Source organism: Hylaeus anthracinus, unplaced genomic scaffold (genome assembly GCF_026225885.1).
Source record: "Hylaeus anthracinus isolate JK02 unplaced genomic scaffold, UHH_iyHylAnth1.0_haploid 11994, whole genome shotgun sequence".
Classification (NCBI taxonomy): Eukaryota; Metazoa; Arthropoda; class Insecta; order Hymenoptera; family Colletidae; genus Hylaeus; species Hylaeus anthracinus.
This window is the reverse complement of record NW_026534341.1, coordinates 15,929,728-15,945,539: the sequence shown is the minus strand read 5'-3', so window position 1 is coordinate 15,945,539 and position 15,812 is coordinate 15,929,728. Positions and strand designations below refer to the sequence as shown.

Genomic DNA, 15,812 nt, shown 5'->3' with positions numbered 1-15,812 from the left:
TTAGCGACTTATTGTGTAAGTTTGATGGTCGCGACGGCGCATACCAAAATTGGGAGCAGCAAGTGCAATTGGTGCAAAGTAGCTACGAGCTAGATGACAAAGCTACAAGAGTACTAATTAGCTCAAAACTGAAGGGGCGCGCCGCTAACTGGTTCCATTCAAAACCAGAACATTTGAGCATAAACATTGGAACATTGCTGAGGGAAATGAATGAGCAACAGGAATTTTACAATAACAATAGATAAATAAACATTTAAAAAGACCATAATTTATATCTACAGTACACGTCTATATGCACAAATATATACTTCCTTACTCCTGTATAAATTTGTTTACATTATACCTATTTAACTATGTGTAATTATGTATAACTATACTTTAAAACCGGCGACTAAACAGTAAACACCGCTTGAAAAGTTATTCGATCCTTATTCGATAATTTCGGATAAAGATAAAAGTAAGAAAGTTATCCCACGCGATGAGTGAAACTTCAGTTAAAAATAAAAATGCGAAAATAACCTACGGATAAATATCCGTAGGCTATTTGGAGAGAAATCAGTCAACTCTAGCCATCGAATAAAGTTACAAATGCGGAAAAGTATCTTAGGATTGAAACTCTCGGGGAGAAACCAGTCAACTCTAGCCATCGAATAAAGATACAAATGCGGGAAAGTATCTTAGGGTTGAAACTCTTGGAGAGAAACCAGGTATCTCTAGCGGTCGGTTAAAGTTAAAAATGGGAAAACTACCTAACGAGTGAAACTCTCTGCAGTTAAAGCAGGTATCTTTACCCGTCGGATAAAGTTAAAAGTGCGAAGAGTATCTTACGATTGAAACTTTCTGCAGATAAAGCAGGTATCTTTAACCTTCGGATAAAAATAATTTTAGTTATCTTTATCCTTTGAGTACATTTACCTCGAATACATTTTTTTATTCAGCAGTCATCGAATAAAGATAAAGTTATGTATCTTTATTCGACGAGTAAGTGATAATAATTTTTCATCTTTATTCGATATTGAAAATTTTTATTTAGATAAAGATTTTGCCCATCTCTGCCATATAGCACAGGGACGTCTTATGTACGTCCATAAGACGCCTGGTATTGGACGTTCTAAACGTCCTATAGACGTCTAGATAACGTCCAAACGTCCCCTGAACGTCGTGTGAACGTCCCTGGAACGTCCCAGTTACATCGTAGGACGTCCCTGGGACGTCCGGCGTGGACATTCTATGTACGTCCCTGGGACGTCCGATGTGGATATTCCCAGAACGTTCTCTGTACGTCCCTGGGACGTTCGGTGTGGACATTCCCAGAACGTTCTCTGTACGTCCATGGGACGTCCGGTGCTATCTGGGATAATAATATTAATTAATTAATTAATATTAATTTACAATTCTAAATAGCGTATTTTATATTCGGAAAAAATATTCTGTTCTACATATTGAATAAATATTATATTATAAATAATATTTAATATAAATAATTGTAGGCTTTATCGTATATATCGTATATATAAATATTTCATGTATGTAGTACTCTTTTTGTGATAAAAGGGGTAAAAAATAAACCAGTCAAATTTTGTTTTGATGCAATGATGCTTTACCAGATGCAAGAAGTTTCAATTCGACTGATCTATCCGTCTCGGAGTAAGAAGCAGTAGAAAATTTTCCGGTTTTTTGCAAAAAAAACCGGAGAGAAATGACAAATCGCGAAATGTCATGATAACGGGACAAACTGGGAGACATGTTCTACAAGATACAAGAGGTTTCATCCTGATTAGTCAAGCCAACTCAGCATAATCGGGTAACAGACATTAAAGAGAAAAACAAAATATTATAGATGTCGAACTGAATAATCTCCCCCTTTTTCGAAGTCGGTTAAAAACTATACATTTATAAATGATATATGTATAATCTGATTACATTATAGAAAGTTTCATTTCAATATCATCGTTTGATACCTTTTCAATTAACTCTGATTCATAAGCCCTTTGTTACATTTCGTTTTCTTTGTTCCAGATTGATATTTAATTATAATATTTATTTTGCTTTCAAACTTATAATTTAGGTTAAAAAGTCTCCTGATTATCAACGGGTACACGTGTGTGTCATCATACGTGCTACTAGAAATTATCTTGAAATTATTTTTTACATCCGCTGAGCCTACTTGTGGGTTCAAACAACCATGTCCATACTACTGCAGGTGCACAAAGGGCGCCTTTTGATTGGTAGAATGCGCATCACCAATCTCATTCGGTTCCGCCAGTCTGTGTAATACAGTGTAATACGAAGAGCCATTTAAATCGACCGCGTGTTTTCATCGGTTCTAGACAACGTATGTTTAATTACGTCCATTAATAAAGAATGTTAATAGCATGGCAGCAATTATATTGTAATTAATTAATCATAAACGCTGCAATGTACCGAAACGCAAGGTATTGGTTTAAAACAGAGACAAAGAATCAAGGTTGAAACCAATTTTAATACACCGTGCGGTACCTGTGCCACCCGTTGCAAGGTTGCGATCGCCACCTCCGCCAATCGCCGCAAGAAAAGCGTAATAACAGGTGGCTCCGCGTCGCGGCAGGTGGATTAGTTTATTTTTTTTCTTTTTCCACCTTTCCCAGTCGGTCTTGTTGGTGTATGTTCCCCTATTGTTTTCAAGCAATGCACAAGCACATAGTACCACCACACACCGTACAGTACTTGACAGGGCGTATTGAAGGCATCGTGTACGAAATTTGATCCGCGATCGTGCGAGCCAACAAGTGTCAGCAGGGGAAACGAGAGAAATAATGATTCCAAGGAGAAATACGTCGTGATAGATGCAATTAATTGCATCGTTGCCCGTGGAACAGGTAGAGGTTATACGTACAATATTTTTGTCAGTGATATACGTATGAAAGCTCGTAGCTGTGGTAAAACAAACAGCGAAATAATGCCGCCGTCGTCCCATACGAATTGGACGAAGCCTCTTCTGAAGAATAGACAAACGATGCAGATGCAAGCGAAACGAACAACATGCACGACACAAAATCAAAATTCAAACGGTAGTGGTACAGAACACAGTGGTATTCCGCTCGACAGGAGAATTAAAGTCGTTCTGGTAGGCGATGGTGCTGTTGGAAAGACCAGCCTCGTTGTTTCTTATTCAACGAATGATTTCCCTGGAGAATATGTGCCCACTGCTTTCGATAATTATAATGGTTAGTGTGACACTTAAATGTTAGTTGTAAGACCAATGTTTGACAGTGAGATAAATTTTAAGTAATAATCATAACAACGTTGAATTTTATTTGATAGTAATTTATTAATGGCATCCAGTATGTATTGTTTTTAGCTGTGTTCAGTTTTCCCATGAAAGAACACAAAAGTATATTTGAAATTTATTTTAACTACTGGCCATTTCATTATTAACTGTATCTATAATCTTTATCTATTATAAAATTACCTGCGTTCATCCATAGTTAAAATGTATCAGTAGTGTTCTTTCATTTTATATTGCTTTTTATAAAAATTGAAAAATGAATTGTGACAATATTTAATAACAATTTTATCTTTTTATTACAAGTATTAGAATTTTATATATCTATATTCTGATTAGTTGTACAAATACTATTCTACGCAAGAAGTGTAATATTATGAAAATCTCCATTTTTCTCCTGTTATCTATGTAATCTTATGTAAGTTATTTTTTTGTTGTAAAAAAGAACTTAAAAAGTAATAAAATAGTAAATCTATATAAACTTTTTGTTTACAATTGGGTATTGCTTTTAATTAAATAATATATGTTAACATATTTAATTAATATATGAAATTAAACTTTGTGTAATATAATTTTAATCTGTTATAGTGGTTGTTAATGTTGATGGCCAACCAGTAAATATTCAGCTATGCGATACAGCAGGACAAGATGACTTTGATCCTTTGCGATCATTGTGTTATCCAGAAACAGATGTGTTCTTAGTCTGCTTTAGTGTCGTATGCCCTTCTTCTTACCATAGCGTATCATCACGTTGGATAAATGAAATACGAAAATACTGCCCAAATGCACCTATTATCTTGGTAATGAAACTATTTACTTTTTATAGTTATTACAAAATTACATACAGCTTGCTTGTTTGGTCACAGTACATTGTTTTCATTCAAAGTTATTAAGAAGTTTCAAGGAAATTAAGTATTTCTAAACTACATATAGTACAACTTAAGTTGAGATAGTGACAATGGTGATTTCAGGTAGGCACCAAGAGCGATTTAAGGGCAGATGTACATCTAACGTTACAATTAGAAAGATATGGCCAAACACCAATTACAACTACTAAAGGGCATCAATTGGCTCAGAGAGTAGGTGCTGTAAGTTATGTAGAGACGTCTGCATTAACTCAACATGACCTTAAAGAGGCATTTGATCAAGCGATAGTTAGCGCTCTTAACACAAGACGAGGTGGTGCTAGTTTATTATATAGACGTAGGAAACCTTTATCATTATGGCGCAGATGGCTGTGTTGTTGGGAGAGGCCTTCAAGCGGTGGACAAGTATAATTATTAGACTTTTTAGAATGCCCTCTGTGATCAATTGCGGCTACTTTGTTATCGGAATTCTTAAATCTTATTATTTTACTTAGCTGAGAGACTAAATTCTGCTAATGGAATTAAGGTATTTGTACCTTTACGATTTTTCTTATTGCATGAATCTCTTGCAATATTTATAAAATCGTGTAACAAATTTGGTCTTTCAATGAATTTTGCATCATTATCTAAAAATAAGTAATTATTTTTTTAATCAAGTAGTATCATACGCATACATTTTGTTCGTTAATTGATACTACTTACTTGATAGGGGATGTAAGAAATAATTTCTCTACTTTTTCTACAAACTTAGAGGATTTTACATTCTGATAGCTAGGTCGTATGCTGTTATAAACTTCCTGAAGCCAGACATGGCATAATTTATTATAACATTAAACATATTTTTGTTACTAGTATGTAATTGGCTACTTGCCGGTTGTGATTTTTCGTTTATCTATAAGGTCATCAATTCTAGAATCATATACCGATATTATTAATGTAATATCACAAACAATATTTAATCCTTTATTTTTCCGCGCTGCGAGATTTATATAAAGTGAAAACTTTGATATAATAGATTCAAACTTTAAAAGCGTTAATTCTTTGCATGCTCATTTTTAATTATTCGTAACAATCACAATGTAGGTTATTTATTATTTTCTGAATATTTTATGTACTAAAAAGTATGATCCACTATTTGAAAATCAAATGTAAATATTTATTTCTAATTAAAAAAGACAGAGTGCAAAGGAATTACATGTATACATCACATTAGAATTATATAATTGCATTGTTATCAAATCAGTTATTTAGTAACATACTTTTATGTGAAACGCATAATATTTGCATGGATAACTTATCTATTTGAAAGTATATACCGTTTAGAAATTGAACATAATTATAAAAACAATGGATTTCCATGAAGTATTGGAACTAACTAACTACTGTTGAAAATATTAATAAGCGCTGTGATTATAAAACTTAAATTTTTTCAAGTCTTTTTATTTTTGTATATAAAAGATAAAAAGGTACAAGACTGTTAGTGTCTTCAATTTGATCCCATTTAACACATTTCAAGAGACAAATTGTATCATAAATAATCTGGTTTAAACTTTAAGTTAATATCTAGTAATATAACGTTATCTAGATTTTTTTAGTACCACATATTTTGTGTTTAATGGGGAAACTAGAATAATAATAAAGAGGGAAAGAATAAAAACTAGGAACTTTGAATTAAAAACAATAATTGTCTTGAAATGTATCACTGTCTGTTTACATTTTTATAAATATTTCAAAATAACTTTTACAATTAGTTTAAAGCAACATATAATACAAGTTGTTCTACAAACTTATATTAAATTTTGAAAATCAAAGTTGCTAGAAAAAGTAATTGAGCTGATATCCACAAGAGAGATACAACATAATCTTAAAGTATTGTGTTTTATTTTTAGCAATTCTTTAAAGCATTTCTAAACTGTCAACACATTAAGGACCGCTAAGAAATCTGTAAGACATACGCCTAAGACCACACGTTTTTGGGCAAACTGGAATATTACTAAACTCATCGTAATTTAATTATTTATGAAGCAATTTTTGTGAAACTTTCAGAAATTGTAAAATAAGATGCATTTTAGGTATTATTGAAAAAAATTATGTTTTTAATAATAATCATAACTTTTTTATTTAAAAAATAAATTTGTACTAGTAACGGCCCGCGTTGGCGGTCGGGCCAGGTAGTCTATGAAAGCGTGAAGCACCGGGAAATAAGTGAAAAAAAAACATGAAGGCAATCGAGTTTAATACATTGACTATTGATGTAAATACTTAAATAGACAAAGTAGATGCAATGTATCAAACTAGGTGACATCTAAAGACAGCGTGTAGAAAGCACGGGACGAAACACGAGAAAACTCGTGAGCGATCCTTAATGTGTTAAATTGTATAACATCAATCTACAATCAAAACTTAGCAAATTAGGAAGTTTTCTCTACTAAGTTGCTTGAAATACTTTTAAATGAAAAATCTAAACCACTGAAGTCTAAAAAATAATTTTATATCCATTTTTTATCCTTATAAATAGTGTAACATACTTTCAATATTTGACAAAATATTTTTATAAATTATTTGCAATGTTTCCTAGAATGCAATTTTTACTTTCTTCAGTTTTAGAATGATCGATATGGTAAAAGTTGAATAAATTTGTTTGCTCAAATCCATGCATTTTAAAATAATTTAGCGTAATTAAATATAAAAACACTAAACAAGAATAATTTATATATTTTGTAGATGAATATTGCACTAGATATACATTTCAAACTGTCATTAGAGTTTGACAAACTCAATATGACTCTAAAGTACACGAGATTGGTTGTTTTAATGAATTAGATTACATATCTTTTCATGCTACTATTAGTAGAACCAATGTTCCTGGACCTTTGATATTAATATTATAATATTGAATATACGCTTTAAAGAAAAGAAAAGTAATCTATACGCACAATGAATGTCTGTATTTAGGTATAATGATTATATTATCTTTTATACATATTTTTTCTATATTGAAAAGTATGTAAAATGTTTAAATTATAGTTTGCGATTACCATGTTTTAAAAGTAATATCTTTTGTATGATTTATTTTGGTTCTACATCGACAAAAATCTGTAAATTATAAAATGATTATATTTAAAATTGAATGTACTCAAATATTTCAAAAGTATGTTTTCAATGCAAATCTAAAAATTTGAAGATTTTTGTTTGCATAAACAGGAATGAAGATACTTAATGCTACTCGTTAATTTAATCTGGACAATGTTGTTATTTCTGATACACTAATATAATTTTACAATAAATTTCATAACAATATTAATTGTATATAAGGTCATATACACCATAGCTATTATACAGATGCGGTATATAAAAAAAATCAGCATGTATGTTATACAAAAGTAGGTAAACTATTTTAGACTGAAAAGGTGTCTCAATGTTGTAATAAATGGTATTAACAGTTGCTTATCCTATGTAATAAAGTAAACAATATTTTTGTAAACATTTTTCCGTATCATTCTATACTTTTAAACTACATCAGATTTGTGTTGATTATTTTTCGGCGTATGGAATATGAAAATTTGTATGCCAATAATAAATGAATCACGAAATAATTTGCTAGACTTATGATAAATAATTGGCGGTGTCCTCGATGCTATTTTTAGTTATTATGAGACATATAAAAGCAACATAACACAGTTCAAGTATGTTTATGTAACATCTAATTTTTTGTACACACATGTATAATTTTTTGCTATTTATTTTTGTAAAAATTCAAATCAATCATTTGTATACGAATATTTGATATTTTCTATTATGAGTAGAAAAATTTGCATGGAATTTTATATATATTTTATTCGTGAATTTAACTTTTCATTATCTAATATTACACGTAAATTCAATCTTTATATTATATAAAATAAAGCCTTCAACATTGTAAAAGTTTTCCTTATCCCTAATTAACAAATTACTTTTTAAAAATATACAATTGACAATTATTTAAAGATAATGTATGTGTCATAATGTGGTAAAGATTGGAAATCTGGTCATCGTCACTTCGACGCTCAGTTAATTTTTTTTTTTTTACGTGGAGGAAATCTGATATCAGACACCTGTCACCCATTCGAGGGAGTTCCTTAGCGAAAATGTTGTCCGCGGTTTCGTTAAGAAAATATTAACAAAAAACCCCGAGCAATCAGAGCGCGCGTATACCTTGGAACGCCCGCGGTAGCAAAGGCTACGCGCTAAAGCCGGATACTCCTCTATGTAAGTTCGGGTGGCGAGCATGAACAACGTCCACTTGAAAGTGTCAACTCCTCGCGCAGGAAAGTCTAAAGGGGGTCGGAGCGTGAGCTGATCTGCTGACCCCGACAGGGACGGGCCGTCCTCGTGTGGTCGTCCTCTCTCCAGTCAAGGCGTTCTGGATCACGCCTTCGACGACCCTCCCTTGCCAGTGTCGGCGTTGTCTTGCCCTGACCGAGTGGTGGTCTTTGGGTCACCAGAAACAAGCCGGGCACGAAGACTCCGGAGACTACGGTTGGAACGAGCAGAGGCTCGGGAAACTCATTTCTCCGGCCCCAGAGACGGGGTCACCGGGCTGGCACTTCCCATGTAGCTTAGGCGGGTGTGGGATTTTGGTGGGTAGCCGTCGGGGACAGGCGCTCCCATCCTTGATGGTAGTCCCACATAACCTCAGTTTCTCCCTCGGGGAGGCCGAGGTGTGCGTAATGCATTGCATATTCTGGTTTCCCCACAATAATAATAATAATAGTAAAAAAAAAGAGTGAAAGACCCAGGCGAGCGTCTGGCGCAAACACCCAGAAGAACATTGAATCCCAAAAAGGGTACGCACCACCATCACTGTCGTCGCCGCGGGCGGCCATTAAGGGGGTAAACACGGGTAATACAGCGCGCTATATACCGACAAAATTTGGCCCGAAATATGGGTTTGCGGCCTGACGTTTGGTGTCCTTATATGAGTATATTTTGGATAAAATGAGGGCTCATTCGAAAGAAGAAGGTCCAAAGCAATGGGCTATTTTCATAGTTTAACGAGATTGTGTCGATGTTTAATAATATGAGTGTCCAAAACACGGTGTAAGAAAGATAGGTGGATTGACTACGCTACCCCCACCACAAAATTGCTGTGATCTTAAAGAAAAAGTTACACCGTGCCATAACCACGTGCTTAATACTGTTGCATGACCTGTTATAGGCTTTGTTGGGATAGGCAGTGTTGCGTCGCAAGATAGGCAATGAAGGGGCATGGCATTGTTTGCGAGCGGCATGACCTTTTGAGAGATATACATCGCGCGATGTTTTGTTTCCGGCCTGCCGGGTTAGAAAGGGGAGAGGTTCTGCTTGAGAACCAGATTGATTTCGACTCCCGAAGGGTTCGGAGCTCTGAGTTGTGTATTGTAAATGTACATTTTTGCGTATAGTTACTACAATAAATGTGTATTCAGGAGTGGTGTTTTCTTACTCATTTCAATAACAAAGGTACCATATTCATAACTAACTAGATCGTGTAGCATTAAGTTGTGACACGGTCAGCGGCAGTTACAAAACGCGATCACAACGCGGATTCGCGTTACGCGCCGTAACAGGTAGGCCTATATAAACTGCCGTGTTCTGAGCTGGTGGTTAAATAACACTCATATTTAGTAATGAATAATATATATTTAACTGTGTAACGAGCGTGTGGAGACACGCATGCAAGATGCATGCCGGCAGGAGACTCTCTCTCTGCACACTGATATGTGCTTCAGTGCCTCTCTAGCTACGCCGGAACACTCTCTCTGAGTAGTGGGGCGCGCACGCGCCACCCGATATTCGGAGGCAGGGACGTGCCTCCGCCCCCCCCCCCCCCCCCCAATGATGAGCAAGCGTTTTTGGGTCGTCATTTGACTACAGAGAGAGACACTTATACAATGTAATACAAGCGATTAGTGTCAGAACAATGAGACGTACAAGGCATCGTGGACCCAAAATAGTAATTACATAAAGAACGCTTACTCTAAACATTATAGAAAACGCATACATAATTACGAAGAAATGTAGAATATACATTCTTAAAGAAACAAGTCTGCAAGGAAACAGTCCTTCCTGGCGGCAGAACTTGTTGGCGTCAGCTTGTAAATCTCTATCTCATTGATGAGATCGTTGATTGGATCCATGGCCCGAAAGTTGACGGATGTACATACTGACTAAATGGATATCAATCGTGTTAGAGAATTTAACCTTATTCCTACCTTTATCTCTAGGTGAGGGATAAGTTGTAAGAATAGGTCGAGGAAGTTTCGGTTGAGTCGGCGGCGCACATGAACACGACGGCTGAGGTTCGTCAAGATTCGCGTTTCGCGATCCGATTATATCGCGCGAGCGTCGCACACTCGCGGGCGATCGGTCAGAATCATTCCTGCTTCGACCCGGTGTGCCATCGGGTAGCTGCGGACGCGGAAAATCTCGGGGTGAGACGGGTTCGCTTGCTACGACAGCTTTGGAAGGAATTACCAAAGAAGAAGGATCGGGTTTAGGATCCTGTGAGTCGGTTTTCTGTTCGGAAAGGTCTTCCGAGAGGAAATGAGCTAGTTTAAGAAGCTCAGCTGAGACGACTTTCGGTTTACCGAAATGGGCAATGGTGAAAGTACGAGACTTAAGGTTGCAAGAAATGACCTTGTGAGGACCGGGGTACGGTCTCTCGAGAGGTGGTTTGCTTACCTTGAGCAAGACGAACATATGAGAGCAAGAGTAAAGCTCCTTGAATACAAACGGTTTCGTCGCGTTTTTGTGGGCGACTGGAACAGGTTGAATCTGTTGAATGTATTCGCGAAACTCCTCAAGGAAATTGTGCGGGTTAGAATTCACCAAAAGCACAGAATTCTCCTGGCAATCTCAAAGCAGTGCCATAGACAAAATCAGCTAGGCTGGCATCGGTGTTGAGGTGTACATGTGTACGGAGACCGAGAAGGACCGTGGAAAGACTACGAGACCACTGGTTGTTGCCAGCCTGGCACATGAGTGCAGCTTTGAGTGAGCGGTGCCACCGCACCACCATTCCATTGAAAGCAAAGTGATAAGCTGAAGTACGGATGCGTTGATATCCGAGTAACTCGAGAAGAATTGAGAAAAATCTCGAGAAGAATTGCGCGTCTTGATCGGTTGTAACGACAGCAGGAGCGGCGAAACGAGATATCCAAGTGTCGTAGAATGTATGTGCTACAGTAGCAGTGGAAATTTCCACAAGAGAAACTGCATTTAGCCAGCGAGAAAACCTATCAATCATCGTGAGGAGATAATGATAGCCGTAACTCTCAGGAAGAGGGCCAACAATGTCGATATGGACATGTGAAAAGCGACCGTCAGGCGCAACGAAGTGCGCTAGGAGTAATTTAGTATGCCTGGTGACTTTGAATTGCTGGCAGTGCAAGCATGTCTTGCACCAAGAAGCGATATCCCGACTCATGTTGGGCCAGACATATTGCCGGCGGATGAGCCTGTCTGTCACTTTGGCACTCGGATGAGAATTCGAGTGGAAGAGGTCGAAGAGTTCCTTGCGAAACGACATAGGAATGTACGAGCGAATTACTTTGTTGTGAATGTCACAATAAAGGGGAGAGTGATTGGGTCCCCAAGTTAACTTCTTTAACTTCAAAGGATGAATAGGATTGTCAAGAATTTCCTTGAGTTGCTCATCCTTGAGCTGCTCCTCGCTAAATCTGCCGACGTCGAACAACGAAGGCAGCCTGAAGGCACCAATTCTGGAGAGGAAATCAGCAACCGGATTATCCTTCCCAGCTACATGCTGAATTTGCACGTTGAATTGTGCAATGTAGGAATGTTGACGGATACGCTTGGGCGTAGATTTTTCAGAAATTTTGCAACAGGGAGTAAACGAGGGGTTTGTGATCGGTAAGGATCATGAAGTTGGCAGCCTGAAGATAGTAATAGAAGTGACGAAGCGAATCGTGGATCGCGGTCAATTCGCGATCGTAAGTAGAATATTTTCTCTGAGCGGGGGTAAACACTCGGGAGAAGAAGGCAAGAGAGCGCCAAGAATCATTTGAAAATTATTCGAGGGCTGCGCCCATGGCTGTTTCGGAAGCATCCGTTACAAAACAAATTTCAGCAGAGTCGCCAGGGACAGCCATAAGAGCTGCATTAGCGATGTCTTCCTTGCACTTCGCAAAAGCGGCTTCCGCTGCGGGAGTCCAGTTAATAGAGCTCTGATCCTTTTTCTTGGATCCTTTCAGAAACACGTTCAATGGAATCTGAGATGAGACTGCATGCGGAATACAGCGACGGTAAAAGTTTATCATGCCGAGAAAGCGGCGAAGTTGCTCGACGGCTTTGAAAAATCCTTAATCGCTAAAACTTTGTCGTCGGAAGGCCTAAATCCGTCAGAGTTAGCGATGTGGCCGAGAAAGGACAACTCAGGAACACCAAAGACACATTTATCGAGGTTGAGCTGCAGATGGAACTGCTGGAGACGCTCCAAAACAATTTGGAGGTGACGCTCATGCTCCTCAGGGTGGCGGAGGCGATGAGAATGTCATCTAAAAACGCGAAAACGAAGTCTAGATCACCTAGACAAGATTAATGTACCTCTGAAAAGTTTGAGGCGCGTTTCGAAAGCCGAAATCCATGACAATGTATTCGAAAAGACCAAAGAGCGTAATTAACGCGGTCTTGGGAATATCCTTCGGTGCGATAGGGATCTGATGAAAAGCTTTCTTCAGATCGAGAGAGGTGAAGATTTTCCTATTATTAAGGAAGGAAGGAAAATCAAACAGGTGCGGAACGGGATACCTGTCGGGGACAGTGGCTGAATTTAGCAACCGATAATCGCCGCACACGCGCCATTCTCTGTTCTTTTTCTTCACTATGTGAATCGGACTAGCCCAAGGACTGCTGGAAGGACGGCAGATTCCAAGATCGCAAAGTTTTTTAAATTTAGCCATTGCGACTTTGAGCTTGTCCGGAGTTAGACGACGAGCGCGTTGAGCTCGCGGAGGGGCGGTAGTGAGAATGTGGTGGTAAACACCACAGTCCTTCAAGGGCGCAGGTTCGGAGATGCCGAGTACCTGCGGAACCTTGAGCAGAATCTGCACGTATTTGCGGCCGGGATCAAGCAATGAGACCGAAAATTTGGTCACCGATTTCGGAACCACCGAAACATAAGCTTGGGACCTGCCGTCAACCAGTCGGCGCAGTTTCTAATCGGGAAGTAAATGAAGTTCCCGAAGCAGGTCGCCTCCGATTATTGGATAAGGAACACCCGCAATGATAAATCTCCAGGTGATTTTCTAGGGAAAACCAAGACCTAGTAGCATGTTAGAGTACCCGTAAGTGTTAATGCGAGTACCGTTAGCCGCGTAAAGTTTAAGACTGAGCGATTTGCCGACAAAATCACGAGAAGAAGGAATCACGGAAACCTCAGCTTCTGTATCTATCAGAAAGTATTTATCTGAAGTCTTGTCACGGACCTGAAGGCGAACTGGTGAGTTGGCCGATTGATTCGCCTCATTGGCAATCGTTTTAGATTTTAGAGCCGTTTTAGATTTTCCTGGAGGGGATTTGGAATGAGCAGGCTTTTGCTCAGACCAACTACAGGGTTTGGTGTACCTGATTGCATTCGCGCCATAGCGCGCATGGAATAAAGGGGGCACAGGAGGGCGAGAAGGACCCGAAAAACGATCACGCGATCTCGAGCGCAGACCACTCGAATGGGCCTGATTGACCCGCTTTTCAACCGCTTCTAAACGCGAAACAAGGCTGGAAAGCAGCGATGGAATAAATAATTTAGGATCGCATGAGGGTTCGGCTTTGACCGCATTAAGCGATCGCGCGTTTTTGTTCAGAATCTTGTGGATAACGTCGGCGCGTTCCACAATCCTTTGCTTATTCTCCGGTTTGATTTCATCACCGATCAACAGGTGGATGTCGCTTGGCAAGCGTTCACGCGAAACGGTAAGGATTGTCGCGCGCGGAACATTTTCGCGAGCGAGCGAAAACAGTTCATTGAGAAACTCCGACGGCTTACGATTTCCCATACGAGAGTCGCGGAAAAGTCGGTCAAGTTTTTGCTCAGACGTCTCCATGTACTTGATAAGAAGTGTTTTCTTAAGTTCCGCATATTTGCTCCCCGGCGGCAGAACTTTAAACGCGTCGGACATCTCACAAGTAATCTCGCTCCCGAGATTCTTAAGAAGATTTCAGAAACGGACTACGCCAGAAAGAATACCACGGTGCTGGAACTGTGCTTCCAAGGTCGCAAACCAAGTGGTAAGGTTGTGCTTCTAGAAAGGCTGGAAGGCGATATCGCGAAACATCGCAGAATTTACCGCAATTGGCGAAGTGATCTGACCAGTGAGTTGAGTAGAACTCTGATCGGCAAAAGACGGATCGGATGCAAGAAGGGAGGGCGCGATGACAGCGTCTCGCGGAGCTCGCAGGTCTGCTGACATAGTGACAGCGACAGGTACAAGATCGTCCGATCGCGGAGACTGAGCAAAAAAATTTGGATTCGGTACCGACACACCAAAAGACGACGGAGTTGGCGACTTCGGTCGAGGCGCGTCGCAAGATTGCGACGCTCGCGCGTGCTGAGCTAGTTGCTCGCCAAGAATACGTGCGAAGTCAGCCGTCATCTGATTTTGGAAGAGTGCGAGTTCGCGTTTTGTTACGAACTCGTCGACCGAACGATCCACGGCTGGATCAATGGTGATGGGAGATTGCGACACCAACTGTTCAAGTGCGCCGCTCGCCACCGAATCGTAATCCTTGGAGTTCGGCATATCCGAACCGTAAGGAGGACCGCTGCGCGTTCACTGCGTTGAACCTGCCTTGATAGGCGTAAGAGCCAATTGATGGGAAGGAGGAGGAACGGAATTGTCGGACATGGACAACCAAGAAACACTCACCGTTCGAAATTTTTACGGCGGAACGACCTCCGGCGTTACCAAGATCAGGGCGCCCAGCTGCCGATCGGGTGATTAACAAGGTCACTACTCAAAGTCACCCGTCGGCGCACGGCGAAGCCGACTGGAGCCAAATCTGCGAAGTCCCGTACACATTAACAGCGCGGAAACGCGCGAGTACACGCAGTTTACATTTAATAGTAAACAAACACGAATAGCTAGTGACAAGGGGGCAACGGATTTCCCGGTCACGCGAAATACTATTCAAAAGGCGCGCTTACGTCGCGATAACCACGGCGGACAGACACGTATGCGCACGCACGAACCGCTGCAGACGACGGATGACGCGAGAAGGTGACACGATGGCGTCACCACCCTTAGACACGCCACGTGTGAAATAACATGGCAGTGTCACGCACCCGCACGTACGAACCGGTTAAACGGTTTGCGAAAGACGGTTATAACGCAATTAAAAGACAGGATGGCGTCTTCACGCTTAAACGCGCCACGTGCGAAACAAAATGGTGAAGACACGCACAAAACCGCGCAAAAATATCTTTTAGGCGAAGAATCGCACGGAAATACCTCTAAAGCGCAGCTGTGAGTCCTCGGAAATCGGACAGGAAACATCAGCCTGTGGAAATTCCACGTCGAAACTCTGCACTGAGCTGGAGGTTGGCAAGCGCTGAGGCGGGTTCGAGTGCACTTTCCAGTGCGCTGAAGCTCGAAGGAGAATTCAGTAGGAACGGGTGCACTTTCCAGTACTCTGAGACTCTAAGG

The 15,812-nt window shown here is 39.7% G+C and overlaps 2 protein-coding genes across 2 annotated transcripts in view; both read left to right on the top strand.

The window, feature by feature from the left end:
- Positions 1-15,812, top strand: part of LOC128888866 (uncharacterized) — a 125,041-nt gene that overhangs the window by 66,757 nt on the left and 42,472 nt on the right. The window lies entirely within an intron of this gene.
- On the top strand, positions 2,395-6,457 carry LOC128888619 (ras-related C3 botulinum toxin substrate 1-like). Its single transcript, XM_054145668.1, has 3 exons — positions 2,395-3,206; positions 3,854-4,065; positions 4,237-6,457. Exons 1-3 carry the CDS (start codon positions 2,900-2,902, stop codon positions 4,540-4,542), a joined length of 825 nt encoding a protein of 274 aa, XP_054001643.1. The 5' UTR covers positions 2,395-2,899; the 3' UTR covers positions 4,543-6,457.